The 17514-nt window shown below is 47.0% G+C and overlaps 7 protein-coding genes across 8 annotated transcripts; 3 read left to right on the top strand and 4 right to left on the bottom strand.

Moving 5' to 3' along the window:
• Positions 1-105: 105 nt before the first annotated feature.
• BDBG_04811 (5-oxoprolinase (ATP-hydrolysing)) lies at positions 106-7538 on the top strand. The gene is made up of 6 exons (XM_002624901.2): positions 106-1698; positions 1873-2653; positions 2712-5361; positions 5436-5921; positions 5975-6156; positions 6252-7538. The coding sequence occupies exons 2-6, from the start codon at positions 2609-2611 to the stop codon at positions 6930-6932; spliced, it is 4044 nt and encodes a 1347-aa protein (XP_002624947.1). The 5' UTR covers positions 106-1698; positions 1873-2608; the 3' UTR covers positions 6933-7538.
• On the bottom strand, positions 320-1885 carry BDBG_04812 (uncharacterized protein; the record flags this gene model as incomplete). The annotated part of the gene is made up of 1 exon (XM_002624902.1): positions 320-1885. One exon carries the CDS (start codon positions 1883-1885, stop codon positions 320-322), a length of 1566 nt encoding a protein of 521 aa, XP_002624948.1.
• Positions 6920-7771, bottom strand: BDBG_04810 (RNA polymerase II transcriptional coactivator; the record flags this gene model as incomplete). Its single annotated transcript, XM_002624900.2, has 3 exons — positions 6920-6943; positions 7189-7394; positions 7490-7771. The coding sequence occupies 2 exons, from the start codon at positions 7769-7771 to the stop codon at positions 7203-7205; spliced, it is 474 nt and encodes a 157-aa protein (XP_002624946.1). The 3' UTR covers positions 6920-6943; positions 7189-7202.
• Positions 7613-11658, top strand: BDBG_04809 (uncharacterized protein). Its single transcript, XM_002624899.2, has 3 exons — positions 7613-8643; positions 8751-10933; positions 11006-11658. Exons 1-2 carry the CDS (start codon positions 8378-8380, stop codon positions 9250-9252), a joined length of 768 nt encoding a protein of 255 aa, XP_002624945.1. The 5' UTR covers positions 7613-8377; the 3' UTR covers positions 9253-10933; positions 11006-11658.
• Positions 8696-11626, bottom strand: BDBG_04808 (U3 small nucleolar ribonucleoprotein Mpp10). The gene has a single exon (XM_031721847.1). The coding sequence runs from the start codon at positions 11457-11459 to the stop codon at positions 9351-9353; it is 2109 nt and encodes a 702-aa protein (XP_031578339.1). The 5' UTR covers positions 11460-11626; the 3' UTR covers positions 8696-9350.
• Positions 11659-11825: 167 nt separating the features above from the next.
• Positions 11826-13817, top strand: BDBG_04807 (PRELI-like family protein). The gene is made up of 2 exons (XM_002624897.2): positions 11826-12419; positions 12508-13817. The coding sequence occupies exons 1-2, from the start codon at positions 12267-12269 to the stop codon at positions 12925-12927; spliced, it is 573 nt and encodes a 190-aa protein (XP_002624943.1). The 5' UTR covers positions 11826-12266; the 3' UTR covers positions 12928-13817.
• Positions 13818-13983: 166 nt separating this feature from the next.
• On the bottom strand, positions 13984-16561 carry BDBG_17063 (the record flags this gene model as incomplete). Of its 2 annotated transcripts, none has more annotated exons than XM_002624896.2 (4): positions 16086-16561; positions 15757-15935; positions 14836-15670; positions 13984-14740 (listed from the first exon to the last, which is right to left on the bottom strand). In XM_002624896.2, exons 3-4 carry the CDS (start codon positions 15591-15593, stop codon positions 13984-13986), a joined length of 1515 nt encoding a protein of 504 aa, XP_002624942.2. In that variant the 5' UTR covers positions 15594-15670; positions 15757-15935; positions 16086-16561. The 2 variants fall into 2 exon arrangements, with proteins under 2 accessions (XP_002624942.2, XP_031578338.1); XM_031724868.1 differs by lacking the exon at positions 16086-16561 and adding an exon at positions 16012-16035 and having other exon boundaries at positions 15757-15873.
• Positions 16562-17514: the final 953 nt, after the last annotated feature.

Here is a 17514-nt window from a genome sequence, read left to right as displayed (position 1 = left end):
TGTTACAGCGACAGGAAGGGAGTACGGCTGCTGAGTAAGCTACGTGACCATGGATAGCCGTTCCGTTCCGTCCCAGCCCGGCTACATCCTAATACTCGTCTCTGTTCCCTGGAGAAGGGGAGGGGAAAAAAAAAAAAACAGGCAGCTCATGAATATTCTTTTTCGATGCTATGTTCTCGAGGTGAACCGAAATGTAACAGTTCCCGCAAATTGAATATTTTCTCTCGTTAGGTACAAAGTACATGGGTAAAAAAGTTGCTGTAATGGACCTGCAATATTATTATATACATGAATCTCAAACGAAACAAGACCATAATCTTTACCGTGCTGGGCTGCTTTGACATGATGTCACCGCGACATCCTCAAAGTCTAGGGGCCACTGGCTAATTTCGGCGAACTTTTGTGCTTGTTGCATGAGCTCATCGCTTAGAAATACGCGTTCTGAGGCTGGTGGTGAAATATCAGCAGTGGAAAATGGCTCTTCAGAGTCCGGTGGTGAGGAGGATGCGTGGATCGATTGGTTCTCCTTATCGGCAAGTTCCTCGTGGCTGTCGTGCGAGAAATAAGTGGTATTGTTACCCCTTTTGGAGCGAGTTAAATGCGCATTTCTGGAGGGCCCAATAGTAGACGACTTCATCGCTGGTGTCCGTCGTCGGCCACGGTTGTTCCCGACGGTGCCGGGTAGCTCCCTGTTCCCTCCGCCCCTGCTGGCTTCCGGCACTCCTGCTATATCCTTCCTCCTTTTAAAAACCCTCGACGCTGTGTAACTCAGCTCATCTTGATCAGCCTCAAATGTGTCGGAATGGTCACTGAAAAAGGGTTCATTTTCAATATCGTCTGAAGCGAGCGTATTGGCATGGTTTAATACACGGCGTCTTTGCAGACGTCGCCGCTGAGGCAGCAAATTTTCTCTCAGAGTCGCAGTAGAAACCCGGGGTTTATAGATCGTGGCAGGTTGTCTTTCTCTATTAGGAAGAGATGTTTCATTTTCTGGAAATTCATCGTGCGCAGTATCTAATCGTCGTTTCTCCACACTAGAGGCTGGGCTGCTCTCGGGTGGCATCATTGTCTGACTCGACAATTCGAGCGGCTCCGGCGACTGGGCTCCCCTTGGGGTAGGCAGGGAGTCATCTTCAGAGGTACTATTATCGGTGGTTTCATCGACTGCAATTGCGAATTTGGATGGATCGGGGGACGGAGAAACTTGCACTTGAGTCTTGCTGTGTAGTTTCCGTTTCGATAAGCGCGCAGGGGATAAATCCCGCAGCGTGGAAGATGGGATCGATACAGAGTCATAAGGTATACTTTGGCGGTTGGAAAATTTTAGGGGAGTTGATTCATCATCCGGGTCGAAACTACCAAGCATATCATCATCGTCATCGAGTTCGGACGATGGATCTCCTTGCATCATCTGAAGGATACTGGGTTGCCTGGGCCGCCGTCTAAAATTGCTAAGCATCGAGCTCTCAAAGGCAGGAGTTCCGATTTTTTGTGCTCTGGAACTGGTGTCCCCTCGATTGGGAAGACTGGGATGGAGCGCTTTTCCTATGGCGGAAGACATAACGTCGATTCGCGTTGGTAAGTCGCTGGCGCCATTTTGATGTTCCGAGATAGGGGTCTGCGCTTGAGGGATTACTGCCTCCAGATGTCGCTCTTCATTGGCCACCGATTCACTTCTCTGGAGGTATGCTGTCTCAGGTGAATTCTCCCCATCATCCCTAGTATTACCACCGTGCTCTTTAGGGTCTTGGGCGTGATCCAAGTTTGGTTTAATTACTACCGCAAAATTATGTGCGTCGGATTGTCTGTCGTTGCATACCGCAACTACTTCTGAGGGGCTAACAGTCTTTGGGCGACGCCCACGTCTGACAGGCGGTCGAGGCATGCTGTGGATATTATCGAGGCAAGACGCGTGAAGGGATTTGGAAAGTCTAATGAAGTTCAAGGGAGAGCTTCCCTCGCCCTCGATAAAGCCTGCAATTGCGGGAATATTACAGCAAGGAATTGAATTCGCGTGTTTTTACGCGATTCAGTGAACAACAGTTGTGGGTAGCTGGAAGATGCAATAATAATAATGAGGAAGCGTTGCGTTGTTCTGTGGTATGTTTGTTGTGGTGGTTGGAATAAAAACATCGACACGTGACGTCAGCCGCTGATGATGTCAGCGACAACTGACAACTCGGGACTCGGGACCAAAGCTCCGATTGCCAAGCCGGGCGCGGCTTCCAACATCGTAGTTTCAATAATACTCCGTACATAGCTCAAAATGGGATCCGCCAAAATACCTCTGCCTCTACAGTGGGGGTTTAGGGGTTCGATGATCAAATAATAGTAATTGATACAAATTGTGCTTTTTTGCGAGCTTGATAAACCTCACTCAGCCCTGGTATCAAACCCCGCCCCCACTCACTCTGGGCGGTTCATCCGCATTACCAAGCGCCGGCATTTGTTCCCGACGCTATGGGTTTGCTTGAAATAATATAAAAGAATCAAGTCGTCGTACCTCTTTGTCCTGGTAAAGAAAAGATATTCACTTCTACGTTCTAAATAAATAAACTCTCATTTTCTCCATCCAAGCCGAAGGTAGTATTCATCGCCCACCTCCGCAATGGCTATTCCAGTACAGCGGCGCGGCATCAGGATCGCCATTGACGTATGTGCACTATTCTTCTGCCAATTGACCGACAATCTCGCTAACTTTACTGATTCAGCGTGGTGGTACTTTCACGGACTGCGTTGGCAATCCTGGTTCCGGGAAGCTAGAAGATGACATTGTGATCAAGCTACTGTCCGAAGACCCAAACCATTACGATGATGCGCCTTTGGAAGGCATACGTCGGCTACTCTCCAAGTTCGAAGGTCGTGAAATCCCTCGAGGGGAGCCATTGAATACTGCTAAGATAGAGAGCATTCGTATGGGAACCACAGTTGCCACGAATGCTTTACTAGAAAGGAAAGGAGAGCGAATGGCCTTGGTAGTGACTAGGGGATTCAAGGATTGCCTGGAAATTGGAAATCAATCCCGCCCCAAAATTTTTGACCTGGCCATTCAGAGGCCGGACGTCCTATACGAGAAAGTTATTGAAGTGGATGAACGGGTCACGCTCGAGGACTATACAGAGGATCCAATACAGCACAGTACACCAACGCTCCCGCGAGACCTGTCACCCCCAGATGCGGAAATTGTGCGTGGCCTGTCCTCGGAGGCGGTTAGGATACTACGGCGACCCTCCGAAAGCATCGTAAAAACACAGCTCCAAACTCTCTATAACGAGGGGTTCCGAAGCATTGCTGTATGTCTCATGCATGGATATACCTTTCCGGATCACGAAGTCATGATTGGGAGGCTCGCAAGACAAACTGGTTTCGATCATATCAGCTTGAGCCATGAGCTCATGCCTATGATCAAATTGGTGCCAAGGGCAACTTCCGCTTGTGCTGACGCGTACCTAACACCTACCATTCGCAAGTATATCTCAGGATTTCAGTCTGGATTTGAGGGTGGACTTGGCACAAGCAGCCTCAAAAAGGAACATGGATCTAAAGGGGCGCGATGTGAATTTATGCAATCAGATGGCGGTCTAGTCGATATTGACAACTTCTCTGGCTTGCGTGCGATTCTGTCAGGGCCCGCTGGCGGAGTTGTCGGCTATGCCCTTACTTCGTACGACTCGAAGACGGACATTCCCGTAATTGGGTTTGATATGGGGGGCACCAGCACGGATGTTAGCCGGTATGGTTCTGGTCGCTATGAACATGTTTTCGAGACTACAACAGCTGGGGTCACGATACAAAGCCCTCAGCTTGATATTAATACTGTTGCTGCCGGTGGAGGGTCGCGCCTATTTTATCGAAATGGTTTGTTCGTGGTAGGGCCAGAGTCCGCTGGTGCACATCCTGGTCCTGCCTGCTATCGCAAAAACGGCCCGCTAACTATCACGGACGCCAACCTGTTTCTTGGTCGATTGTTACCTGAGTTCTTTCCTAAAATATTCGGCCCGAAAGAAAACGAAGGCTTGGATGCATATGCAAGTGCGATGCTTTTCGAAGAACTGACAGAAACTATAAATGAAGAATTGCCCGAAGACCAGAAAATGACCCCAGACGAAGTCGCGTATGGGTTTATTCAAATTGCGAATGAATCAATGACAAGGCCAATCCGCTCATTAACCGAGGCCAAGGGACATGATACCTCGAAACATAGGTTGGCAACTTTTGGTGGTGCTGGTGGCCAGCATGCGGTGGCAATTGCTGAAAACCTTGGAATTAAGCAGATTTTTGTACACCGCTATTCCTCAGTCCTATCTGCATATGGAATGGCCCTTGCAGACGTGGTGGACGAAAGCCAGGTGCCAGAATCAAAGGTATGGTCTGATGATGGAAGTACCATCACAGAGCTGAGACAAAAAATGGATACGTTGAAAGAAGCAGCTCGGAGGAGGCTGCACGACCAGGGATTTGAGGACAAGTCTATTGTGTTTGAGGAATATCTCAACATGAGATACCGAGGAACCGAGTCTACACTGATGATAATCAATCCCAAATCACGAGTAGCGACTGGAGGGTCTGATAGCGGTAGCGATTGGGCCTATGGGAAAGCCTTCGTCCAGCAACATGAACGAGAATTTGGATTCACATTGCCCGACCGTGATATTATTATCGATGATGTTCGGGTGCGGGCAATCGGCAAGAGCTTTGACGATTTAGGAAAGACCGTCGATCAGCAACTCGAAGAAGCCAAACCTCAGGATGTAGGAGATGAAAAGAAATTCAGTGTTTCTCAGGTGTATTTTGAGGGTGGCCGCCGCCAAACGCCGATATATAAGCTTGAAGATTTGAACGTGAATGACCGCATTCATGGACCGGCTATTCTTGCTGATGGGACGCAAACACTAGTGATAACCCCAGGAGCAACAGCTCTAGTCATCGAAACCCATGTTGTTATCAATATCGGTACCTCCGAACTTCGAGATGCGAAGATTAACCTTAACACGGTCGACCCTGTTATTCTCAGTATATTTGGACACCGTTTCATGGCTATCGCGGAACAAATGGGACGCGCACTTCAGAAAACAAGTGTTAGCACTAATGTCAAGGAAAGATTGGATTACTCATGTGCATTGTTTGATTCCGATGGCGGACTTGTGGCCAATGCACCGCATCTACCAGTTCATCTGGGTAGCATGTCCACCTGCGTCAGAAAGCAGTCGAAAATATGGGCCGGAAAACTCAAACCAGGTGATGTTATAGTAAGCAACCATCCTGAGTTCGGTGGGACTCATCTGCCAGACATTACGGTTATTACACCAGCTTTCAATGGCAATAAGATAATATTTTATGTCGCATCTAGGGCGCATCATGGTTAGTCAAATCTCACTTCATATCCAAGACCCGAATTTGTGTTCTTTGGGGGAGCTGATGGTTAAAACAAACAGCGGACATTGGTGGTATTCTCCCGGGTTCCATGCCCCCACATTCAAAAGAGCTATCCCAAGAAGGCGCGGCGATCAAATCAGAGAAGTTGGTTTCCGAAGGCATATTCAACGAGGAGCGAATCACCCACCTCTTGTATCACGAACCTGCACAGTATCCTGGATGCAGCGGGACAAGATGTCTTGCAGATAATATAAACGACCTGAAAGCTCAAATAGCCGCAAATCAGAAAGGAATTAACCTCATATCAATGTTGATCAGCGAATACGGCGAGGATACGGTTCAGTTTTACATGAATAACATCCAAGATAATGCGGAACTTAGCGTAAGAAACCTTCTGAAAACAGTTAGCCAAAGGTTCGCAGGGGCGGATCTTGTCGCTGTCGACTACATGGACGATGGAAGCCCAATCCACCTGAAGATAACCATTGATGCGGAGATGGGGGAAGCGGTATTTGATTTTGAAGGCACCGGCCCTGAAGTCTACGGTCAGTTCCAAGCTAATGCCAGCTATGGACCTGAATACTTACTTAAATTACAGGGAACATCAATGCGCCGGAAGCTGTTACTTACTCTGCGATCATTTACTGCTTACGGTGTCTAATATCCGAAGATATTCCATTGAACCAAGGGTGTCTCAAACCCATCAATGTGCGAATCCCGAGAAATTGTTTCCTTTCCCCGTCCGATAAAGCTGCTGTTGTTGGCGGTAACGTTTTGACAGTAGGTTAAACATTTTTATTTACTACTTTATTCGAGTCCCTTGCCTGTTTTGGGCTTTCCTTGTATTCTTTTCTCTGATTTAACACGCGACACAGAGCCAGCGAGTGACCGACGTAATCTTAAAATGTTTCCAAGCTTGTGCTGCATCCCAAGGGGACACAAACAACCTAACTTTTGGATATGGCGGAAATGTTTCAGGAGAAGAAGAAACCAAAGGGTTTGGGTACTACGAAACCATTGCTGGTGGAAGTGGTGCTGGCCCAGACTGGGAGGGGACCTCCGGGGTCCACACACATATGACTAATACTCGTATTACGGATTCTGAAGTCTTCGAGCGAAGATATCCAGTGCTGATAAGAGAGTTCAGTCTGAGGCCAGGGTCCGGAGGGGATGGGCAGCACCGGGGTGGAGATGGTGTCATCCGGGACATTGAATTTCGAATTCCAGTACAAGTATCCATCCTCTCGGAGCGCAGGGTATACCATCCGTATGGCTTGAATGGAGGCAAGGATGGCCAATGCGGACTGAATATTTGGGTGAGAAGGACACCAAAACGAGGGCAACCAGGCGAATGGGAGGTAAGGGAGATAAACCTAGGGGCGAAGAATACAGCGAAAATGTTTCCTGGCGATCGCATAGTTGTAAAGACCCCTGGCGGCGGTGGGTGGGGCAAGGTAGGGGAGGAAAGCAAAGCTCGGAAAGGGAGAGACCTTAAACAAGCTTGGAAAGGAGGGTCTTTGGCTAGCCGCATAGAAACACAGGAGACGAGCGCATGATCGTGAAATGACTATTTGCCGCTCGGGTGATGATCACCTCGAAATAATTAGTCGCTAGATACCGCACCTGCTAGAAGAACAAAAACCAATTACGCCTCGGAAGTGATTATATTAAAATAAATTCACACGTTCCCTTACACAAACATCCCGAAGCGCAAACCGAACTAAGGAAAACAAAGAACCCGCCGGGGTATGCAGACTACAGGGACAGTTACAACCGTTACAGAGGAAAATATGAAGGGCAATCGAAACATACAAGAAAAATTCAACCTAATTATCTTCAGATTCATCAGACTCTGAGCCCGAGTCCTCTTGGACTGGGTCGTTCTTCGCGATCTCCTTGCCTTCACCATCAATATAATTTGGTCTATCTAAAGATCCACCTTTCTCTTTGATCACTGCTTCGATATTGGGCAGTAACTGGACCATGGCATTAAACTGCTCTAATGGCATTGATATCCCCTGTAGACATATGTTAGCAGGCATTGACAACTAGGTTTTCATAATGACAGTTCACTAAGGATAAATATGGCGTAGAAGGGTAGTATTGAGCTGACCTTTTTGCCTGGAAGTTCTTGTCCATCTTTTTCATAGTACTCTCTCACGCTGACCATGGTACGGCCCTTAAAGGAGGAAACCGTAAGACGGCGGAAACGCGAAATGTTCCAGTAGAAGTCGCCGTTGGAGTCGATCTTCTTCTCAGAAGTAGGAAAAGAGGTCCCAATGGTAGTACCAGCCTCAGGTGACGCGACCGAACTACTGTTGTCTGTTCTGGGCCTTTTATGTTGAGGAGCCTCGCCGCCATTGTTCTGTTTGTGCCTTTTCATGGTTGGGGCCATGGAGAGATGTACCAGGAGGAGTTGAAATGCAGCTGGGGCCTGATGTAGGATTTTTGAAGAAACGTTGCTTAACAAAGAAATTAAAATATTAACTAGAAGCAACTATGAATTTGATAAAAACGCGGTTGATCTGCTGGCGGTGGTGACCTCATTTGAATGGGGATTAGGCGCCAGACGGGCTTAGCGCCGGACGGAACAATATCCGCGCCGATCAGGGCCGGCATGCCCGCAGAGCCGCCTTTCACGCTTTCTCCCGAGACGTTCTTGTTGCCCGCTCAAAATGCAAAAGCGTTCGTTACCAACAATGGAGCACTTAATTTCTGATCTTGTGATAATTTCGATCCCGATACATTGATATTGCCCAATATCAATTCTGTTTCTTCTAATACCTATCCTCTTGCAGACGACACAATGAATAATACCATTTCAGTTTTTGCGCTATGAACTGTGCCTGTAAAAAGAACATGACCGCCATCTAACTCTTACCTAACCAATCTCTCGACAAATCCCCGAGTATTGCTGTCCTGGTCGGTGTTGCCGTTGTTGTCAGACTACCAGGTTATCTACCATTGTCGTTATTAGACGGCCACGAAGAAACGTTTCCCAATGGGTGAAATCGACCATTCTGCCGAAGCGACCCTTGTGCTATCGGAGCCAGACTTCCCACTCGCTATTAGTGAGTCCCTGGTTCCGGTCCGTGAAAACAAAACGGCGGGAACAGTGCTTCTCTCCCTCGATGGACTCCTAACCCCCCCTCTACAAATCAAGGAAGACCTGAAAGACGGGTGTGGTGGGAAACTATGGCCAGCCGGGATGGTGCTGGCGAAATATATGCTTCGCAAGCACAAGTCTGACCTCCGCGGGAAAGTAATGTCTGTATTGCCCGCCGTACATTTCCGCCTTTTTACTCCGGCTTTTCCTGTGGGACAATAGCTTTACTTAAGAACCATGACTTACGTGATGTTGTTTTTACATTTAGTGTCGAACTTGGTGCTGGAGGCGGGCTCGTTGGACTTGCGGTAGCACGAGGATGCGCAGTTGACTCGCCAATTTACATCACCGACCAGATCCCGATGCTGTCACTAATGCAAAGTAATGTCCAGTTAAACGGTCTGTCTGACATCGTTCACCCGGCCGTACTCGACTGGGGCAGCGCGCTCCCAGAGGGGGTCCCATCGGACCCTGCTGTAATTATTGCTGCGGATTGTGTCTACTTCGAACCTGCATTTCCGCTATTATTATCAACTCTTCAGAACCTGCTTAGCAGTTCGCATTCATTATGCTACTTTTGTTTCAAAAAGCGGCGTCGTGCAGATCTCAGATTCATGAAACAGGCAAAAAAGTTATTCAATGTGGTTGAAGTAAAGGATGATCCGGATCGTGACCGTTATTCGAAAGAAAGCATTTTTCTATACATCATCAGGAAAAGGGAGGTGAAATCTGAAGAACCGGGGAAGCGCAAGGAGGAGATAATGCAATGATACATCAAGTAATGGAGTGGATGCAATATTATGGTAGCTTAGAGATGAACATTATCATATTATCTATTTTGTCTACACTTCAAGATGCCGTCCAAATATTATAGCTTCAAGACAAGTTGCCCTCTATTTTCATTAGAAGACACCTTATTGCCGTATACATCCTTAAGATCGCCTTGGTTTCCAATCACCTTAACACCACCCTTCTTCAAGTCGGAAACAATCCTTTGTTTCTCAGCTTGCTTTCCAGTACGTAGAGGCTGAGAAGAATTCTTCTTCAATTTTTGCTTCTCGCGTCTCCGTCTTCGCAATTTCGCTTCTCGCGTCATCTCCTCCTTGGACACTGTCACCCCGCTCTTGAGAACCACTTCACCCCGCACCTTGCCCTCATCGCCAGGAGCGTACATTTCCTGCGGCGCAAGCATGCCTGACGAGTCCATTCCCGCTCCACCCGTTGGTCTCGCATCCTCCATCGCAATGGTAGCGACATCGGTGACAACATTGATGCTTGCCTGCGGCGGCTTAGGCTTATGGTGCCAGCTTGAAAGCGTATCTAATTGAGAGCTGATGTTACTCCACAGTCGAGCAATCTCTTCGTGATCACCTTTCAACTTCTCGCTCTTCTGGTCCACGAATGCAGAATCCGTTTTGCGAAGATGATCCTCCTCGTATAGCTCTGCTAGACTCTGCTGTGGTTTTGTCTCGTCGAGTGTAAATTGATCACGTTTACGCTGGGCTTCGCTGCCTGGAATATACGGTTGGCGACGTGGGACTTCATCAAATTCCTTGGCCAAAATACGCCGTTTGATAAGCGCTTCAATGTCATCCGATACTTCAGTTGAGATCACAGGTACAGGCTTCCCAACACGTTCAAACTCAAGATCTTCTTCGATCAACGAATTTACGGGGCGGTCTGGCGCCTTCGCTTCTCCAGAAAGCATCCATTCCTTTTTGGAAACATTCGCGGCTTCCAATCGTCGAATTTCATCCGTGAGCTTGGCTTGTCGTTTCTCATGGGTAGACTGAGCTGTCCCTGTTTGTCGCGCGGAGCCGTCCATTTCCTCATCGTCGGACATATCATCGTCAAAAAGATCGCGTTGTACATCAGAAATAGCACGACGGATCCTAGCTTCGATGTCTTCATCGGGAGTGGGCGATTTGTGTTTAGACAAAACACCATTTTGTCGACCTTTTGGAGCTTTGGAAGGAGGAGGATCAAAAAAATCAGCGTATTTTATGTCATTCGCATTACCACCCATCAAACCCATCTCACTTTCGTCAAAATCGCCGTCCTCGTCCATACCTTCGGAATCCGAACCGTCGTCTTCTTTAGGGTAGTCCTGGTCTGCAGATTCATCATCTTCTTTATCCCCATTAATCGCACCAAGACCAAGAGGATCGGCTCCCCAATCAATCGCTCCTTCGTCATCGTCATCGTCGTCGCCATCCTGCATCCCCTTTGCGTCCTTCTGTTCGAATAAAGCTGTTTGAGCATTGAATTCGTCTATTGAAAAGAATCCGTCATTGAGCTTATGAGGGTCCTGAACAAATTTGATATCGCTCGCGCTTATTGATTTCTTGTCTTTCTTGCGCCGTGAAGACGGTTGGACGCCATCGATGGACATAGAATCATGATCATCATCATCCTCACCATCCTCACCATCCTTGTTATCTTCCGTTACGCGTTCGTCCCCCTCTCCATTACTGTCTTCATCTGCGATTTCACCATTCTGGATACTGACTGGATCGTCGCTAGGGAAATTGTCCGAGATTTGATCCGTTTCGGTAGTAACCTCAGATCCATGCTCCTCATCTTGGGTTCCACGGGACTTTTTATGAGGGCTGGATTGGGAAGAGACGATTTCCGCCTCCGGTTCTCTCAATAACGCAAGTTCGTGCGCGGTATCTTGTACAGAGGCATTAAGCACTCTATTCGCTTGCTCCCAGATTTGTCGCGGCGTAAAACCATCGGTATGAACTTCCTGCAGATGTAGCGCTTGGGAACGAAAATGTCGATGTTTGTCAACTCTTTTTCGGTTCCATTTGTCTTGGAGGCGTTTTTTCTGAGCCTTGGTGATGTCTGATGCAAGTGGGTCGAGATAGCGCTTTGTCGCTGTCGCCCATGCTGTATGTAAGGAAGTTGCCGGTTTTAAGAAAATCTCTGGGGTCGAGGAGAGTAACTGAGTAAAATCGGCTGTGGAACAAGCCATGATATTCCTCCGGCTGCGGTGTCTGGCTAGGGTTTTGAGGGGTAAGTAGCTGCTTTTCAAGGGATAAAACTGGAATTTCAGAAAGGAGTTGCAGTTATCATTTTGCGATCGTTGGCAATGTCGTTTTTCCAGTAATAGGCAGCCTATTAGGTTGTACGCGAGCAGAGAGATGTTAAAGAATGATAGATATTCTAGCAGATATTTTTTACTTTGCTTGTCGATGGTCACAGCCAATCATATCAGTCGTAGTATGATGATTAATACAAATCGGATAAAGTTATTATCCGGTCAGGATCGGCTGAAACCGCGGCAAACCCGGCTGACTAACCCGCCCCTTGCGATCGAAATCGATTCTTCCCGCTTTTTTCAAGTCTGGCAAAATTTTTTCCCTTGTGACAAGACTCAACTCCTCCGCTCCAACCAAGAAGACGGGGTTGAACAGTCCAATAAATATCCAATATACCCACAAGATTGGTGTCGTTCTTTTAACACCACTTACTCCCCCACACACGCGCAATCCTGAAGGCTGCAATCCTCTTGTGATCGCATAATAGCCACTAATGTATAGTATTCCGACTGCTGTAACCGAATAATATTTCCTCCTTTCCTCCGAAGGTTGCGTCTTCGCCGTTTTCCACTACCAGATAGACCCGGGGTAGGAACCCGACCTCACTCGATCAACAATCCTCCCCCTTGCTAGTAACCTTTGTTTTGTCATTGCGTTCGGTGAACAGACGACAGACCGACTCCGTCGTTTGTTTTCGTCTCGCCTAGGCCGTTGGTTGTTCTTGCTCTAGACATCTAGATATGAAAGTCTTCGCGTCAACGTGCACGTTCGATTACTCATGGGAGGAGGTCTCTACCGCCAACTGGCGGAAATACTGTCCTTGGAACGACAAGTCGACCCATGTTGTGGCCGTTGATATTCTCTCCCGGACACTGCACCCTGATACCGGCATTGTGAGTTACCACATCTAACACATTGGATGCACTTTTCGGCAAACATTCTCAGCAGTTCTTGTTGGCTAACAGTTACACCTACAATTAGCTACGAACGGAACGCCTGATCACCTGCAATCAATCCGCTCCCCAATGGCTCCTCACGCTTTTCGGGGGTAGCGCCACCTCTCATGTCTACGAAGTGTCATATGTCGATCCCGTTTCTAAGAAAGTGACCATGTGCTCAACAAACCTAACATGGTCGAATGTTTTGAAAGTCCGAGAAACCGTTACCTACCAGCCTTCGCGAGATGCTCCAAGCACCAAGACAGATTTCAAGCAAGACGCACAAATAACCGCCGTGTGCAGCGGCTGGCAGAAAGTAAAGAACAAAGTTGAAGAGGCCAGCATTGAACGATTTAGCCAGAATGCTAAGAAAGGTCGCGAAGGCTTCGAGGCAGTGCTGGAAATGAGTCGGAGGGTGTTTGGGGAACAACGGGAATTGGAGGCAAGGCAGCAGGCTCAATGACACCCGTTTTTGATCCATGTCTCCTTGTCTCCTTTTTCGCCAGCTCCCCGGGATTCTTAGCCCCCCTACCTACCTCTATTCCTGATGCTACCGCTTTGCGCTTTTTGGAGCCATACGCCACTTTTTTCTTTTTTTATTTTTTATTTTTTATTTTAGCGTTAACCATTCTTTCAAACTTCAACATACTGAGCGACTGCATTGATACCGAGACGACATCTGCGGAGAAGCATGCGACCCGTCGGCGAAGAGGAACCGGCACATTGATTTTCGTCACTTTATATGTATATGTTTTTTCCTTGATTTGTGCTCTCATTTCTTTATTCTGTTGGCTGGGGAAAAAAAAAAATCAAAAGTATTATTGATTTGGGATTGGCGCACAAAAAATCGGCGTCGTGGTGTATTTTGGTATACGACTTTTTCTTTTCACTTTTTTTTATATATACTCTCTCCGTTTCATGTACTCGAACTAGACTCCTGTCCATTAGCGTTACATTTCCTGTCTATACGCATCCATATGCACATACACATACAATACTGTTCACGTCAGTGAGCAATACTTCCAGAAATATTGGCACCTTGATCGGGGGTTGAGTCCCATGTCATCTATTATCAGTCATTTGAAATCGTCTATATTGGGTCCACTGCTACTGCATCCAAGAAAGCTGTTGTGTGGCGTAGGATAGTTGATCGAGGTTTCTATGCTGCTGATAATTTCCGTTTCAAAGTCCACTCACCTCTCACTAAAATCAAAGAAAAGAAGAAAAAGAAAAAAGAAAATCTGTACGTTATATATTTTCTTTAAATGTGAAGAAAGTGATATTTATTATTTGAAGGACCAATCCTTGATATATATTCATTACATAGGTGACATGGTCTCTAATAAAAAAAGCAAACGCACCCATGCAAGGGAAAAAAAAAAAAAAAAAAAAAAACCCCGCCCGATAATGCGCCGCAATAGAGTGAGGGAGGGAGGAGGAGGCTGGGGGGCGGGGTAAGTATGTGTGCGATTTTACAGACATCAAAAATGCCCGTGAAATCATTTCAGCATGGTTGAACTCAACCCAGCAGCCCGCCAAGAAGGACCTTATTCACCCCGGCAATCTCCGATTTGACGTTACTGCGACTGGCATCTTCGAACTCCTTCACCACGCCCGCGATCATCACCTTTCGCAGCCTCGAATCGGCCTTGGTGAACATCTCGGCAATGACAGCAGAGCAGACAGCAGGCCCAGACACCAGTGCCATAAGCCTTGTATAACAATCAATCAGGACGTCGCATAGAGATGAAAAGGTCTCGAAGAAGTCAGGGTCGAAGGGCAAGGTTGGCGTGAGGAGGTATGTGTATTCCTCACCGGGTAGAAGGTCGGAGGAGTCTGTGCTGGGGTACGAGGTTGTAGCGGAAGAATTTGACGAAGTCGCGATATTCCCCGTCATGGCTTTGATGTCTGATGGATCGCTTGTCTGCATGGGCAGGCCGATTTCCGTTGCTGAGCTCGCCCGGCGGGTCTTGGCGCCTGAGTGGGCGGAGCGTTTGAACATGTGTGGTATCCTTGCGCGCCCGAGTGAAGATGAGGCATTTCCATCGGCGGGGTGGACCTGTTGGAACGTTTCGAACTCCATGAGGAGTGCATTAAGAGCGCGGAGGTATTCGAAGGGGGTTGTGCTGACGTCGAGAAGGGGGGGGATGGAAAGGCCTAGGAGGAGGTAGTTAATTGCTCGGCGAGAGAGTTTCCGTTGCTCGAAATAGGACATGCGGGAGAGGTCTGATTTTGAGAAGTGTACAGTATTAAACCAGTAGACACTGCCTTCATGTCTAGATGTATATTTTTCCCCCGCCATATGAGACAGCCATTAATAATACATCTACTTGGGACGAGGGAACATGGAGCGTAGCAAGGGGGAGCTTACGCTTTCCGTAAATAATCCAGCGTTGATATCCGCTTTGACGAGGTTTGATGGATGTTCATATAAATCGAACTGGCGCTTTGCGGGCCGAAAGCACCCCCGCCCGAAGTTGGGGGTGGTGCGCCGGGAAGACCACCATACATCTGGAAATCCATGGTTTGACCTATCGTGGGGGTTTTCGCCCAGAAGATCCCCGGTATATCCAATGGGGTCTGGGGGAGCGACTGGGAATCACTTGAGGAGGTGTTCTGATTCGAATTGGCGGAAAAGTTTGGTATTATCAACCGCGATATGCTTTTGCCTTTGTTCCCGACCGTGCCAGACACCTTGCGCTTTGTCGGGGAATCTTTGAGAAACGGTCGTCGTTCTGGAGAATGAAAGGAAGAGGAGGGGGGAATCGTAGTCGCCGTCAGAGGAGGACTTGTCGCATTGGTTGCGGATATCGTCGCAGCGGTGGAAGTTGACGGACAGCTGCTGCAGCAGGGCACGACGAGAGGCGTTGGAGGAGGGGCGGGCTGTTTTGTCTTTTGCCGTTGGCTAGAGGATCTAGACAAAGAACCGTTTCTCGAGAAGAATCCCGGGCGACTGGGGGTGTCGACACGAGGTAATGGGACGCTGTCGGGTACCCTTAGGACGGGGAGGTTTCCAGGATGATGGGGAGCCAAGTTCCGGTCGAAGCTGGATGTGCCGCCATGACTCCCGTCGCGGTGGTGGTAGTGATGGGGATGATGGGGATGATGGTGATGGTCGTGGCGGTTCATGGCGGCGGCGTGGCGGCTGGGTTTGCTCCTAAATATTTAGCTGGCGCAAATCACAACAACGCAAACCCCCGTCAGGCCTGGCTAGGTCAGTCAGTCAGATCACACTATTTACTTCGTCCAGGCAGGCACAGGCAGAGGAAGCAGGATGGCGGAGATATCATACATATTATTATACTGCTGGTTATAATATACTGCTGGGCTGGGCTGGGCTGGGCTGGGCTGTCGGGGCAGGGTGCGAACTGGTCCATAGCATATAGGCAACGCTGTTGGATTGATCTTGCTATATGGAAGGGAAGTAAATAAGTTAGTTATGGAGGTTGAGAAACAGAAGAACTCTGCTTGCTGTAAATAAATAAGTTAAATAACGTTAGCTGGAAGGTCGCGAAGTTTATGAAATAATAATAATAAATAAACTGACATGAAAATATTTATTTAGCTAATAAATATTTTAAACAATAAATAACTACCCCCTGGATCATCACAGCAACGTACGTCTTGTTATTGTTGGATTTCGCCCGGTGTGGATTATTTATTTTCTGTATCACGGTAGGTTGGTGCCTTTTCCCTCGTTCGCAGTTCTTCCAATTCTTCGTCCAGAGTCTTTTCTTCTTGTTGTGACAGGTTGATATTTTTCACCAGAACTGTGTACGTTGTGCGTACGTGCTGTACATTATTGATTTTACTTTGCTAGGTTTCTCCTCTCTGCTTGCGCCGTTGTCTTCCGTCTCTCCTCTTTTATATAGTTATCTATCTAACTTGTCTAAGATTATGGATTGCTATAACGTCATTGAATCGGCCCAAAGTGTGTGATGCCCGGATTGTGTTTTGAGCTACCGGTTGTTGACTCGCACAAGGGGGGATGAGTCGAGAGTCGAGACTATTTAAATAAATACAAGATCCCATCCGATTTCCAGTAATAAATGTCAGATGCGACATGTACGCAGTATAGTTATATATGTACTGTACATTGCCCTGCAAAGAAGAAGAAGAAAGAAAAAGAAAAAGGTCGAACTGAAGACTCCGCTCAGGACAACTAAATATCAAGCTAGAACCCTATAAGAATGTGGGATGGTTAATCTGTTGTATTCGTGTAGGAAGAGCTAGCTATATATATTACATATGAGATCACATGTAGGCGGAGCGGTCGCTACGGCAACGCCACTAGGGTGGATGCTACACCCCCCCTCGCATCGCCATGCAAGATCACAAACACCATAATAAAGAATCAATCATCTCTTGCAGATCTAGCTATGCCATCCTCAAATCCATCCAAATCATGCTATCTGCATTGAGTTTATGTATTCTGTCCCTCTTCATCTGTAAAACCTAGTAAATCAAGGAATCAACAAAATGCAATTGTATTCAAGAGTTTAGTCAATTCATCTGCTATCATTTCTTCAGTTGAGATGTAATTAATTGAGATTATGTCATTGTTCAACTGGCTGCAGGTGTAATGAAATCAGATATCAATATGCTTACTTCTTGCAGTGATTACAGTCACTGTAACAAGATCAATCATTCTCTTATTATCTGTCTTAATTGACAGAGAGTCTTCTGTTTCAATGAAGCTCAGATTCATTATCATACTTCTCAATCATATTGCTTCATGTACAGTATCACTCAACACCACATATTCAGCCTCATTAGAGCTTAAGAATACACAGAGTTGCTTGCTCAATCATCATGAAATCAGTACATTTCTCAATTTAAAGATATAACTGAATGTAGATTTACAATTATCATTCAACAGATCAGCTCAATTGAAATCTATATATTCAACTGACATGTATGTCACATTCAGAAATTCATTCTCAGATTTCTCATCATCATTCTTTATATAGAATATGTCAATCTCACACATTTCTTTTAAATATTAAATAATATGTAATAGAGTCTTTCATATCTTAGAGATGAGAGCAGT

The sequence above is a fragment of the Blastomyces gilchristii genome (genome assembly GCF_000003855.2).
Source record: "Blastomyces gilchristii SLH14081 genomic scaffold supercont1.8, whole genome shotgun sequence".
NCBI classification, from domain to species: Eukaryota; Fungi; Ascomycota; class Eurotiomycetes; order Onygenales; family Ajellomycetaceae; genus Blastomyces; species Blastomyces gilchristii.
Note: the sequence above shows the minus strand (reverse complement) of the source record. Positions and strands in the feature narration are given on the sequence as shown.

Excerpts from the sequence above, each read along its gene's own strand:
- BDBG_04808 (XM_031721847.1), bottom strand. The coding sequence starts at position 11,459 with ATGGCTTGTTCCACAGCCGATTTTACTCAGTTACTCTCCTCGACCCCA.
- BDBG_04809 (XM_002624899.2), top strand. The coding sequence starts at position 8,378 with ATGGGTGAAATCGACCATTCTGCCGAAGCGACCCTTGTGCTATCGGAG. Across the intron at positions 8,644-8,750 it reads GACCTCCGCGGGAAAGTAAT|TGTCGAACTTGGTGCTGGAG; the intron begins GTCTGTATTGCC and ends TTTTACATTTAG.
- BDBG_04811 (XM_002624901.2), top strand. The coding sequence starts at position 2,609 with ATGGCTATTCCAGTACAGCGGCGCGGCATCAGGATCGCCATTGAC. Across the intron at positions 5,922-5,974 it reads CACCGGCCCTGAAGTCTACG|GGAACATCAATGCGCCGGAA; the intron begins GTCAGTTCCAAG and ends CTTAAATTACAG. Across the intron at positions 6,157-6,251 it reads TTGGCGGTAACGTTTTGACA|AGCCAGCGAGTGACCGACGT; the intron begins GTAGGTTAAACA and ends CACGCGACACAG.
- BDBG_04807 (XM_002624897.2), top strand. The coding sequence starts at position 12,267 with ATGAAAGTCTTCGCGTCAACGTGCACGTTCGATTACTCATGGGAGGAG. Across the intron at positions 12,420-12,507 it reads TGCACCCTGATACCGGCATT|CTACGAACGGAACGCCTGAT; the intron begins GTGAGTTACCAC and ends ACCTACAATTAG.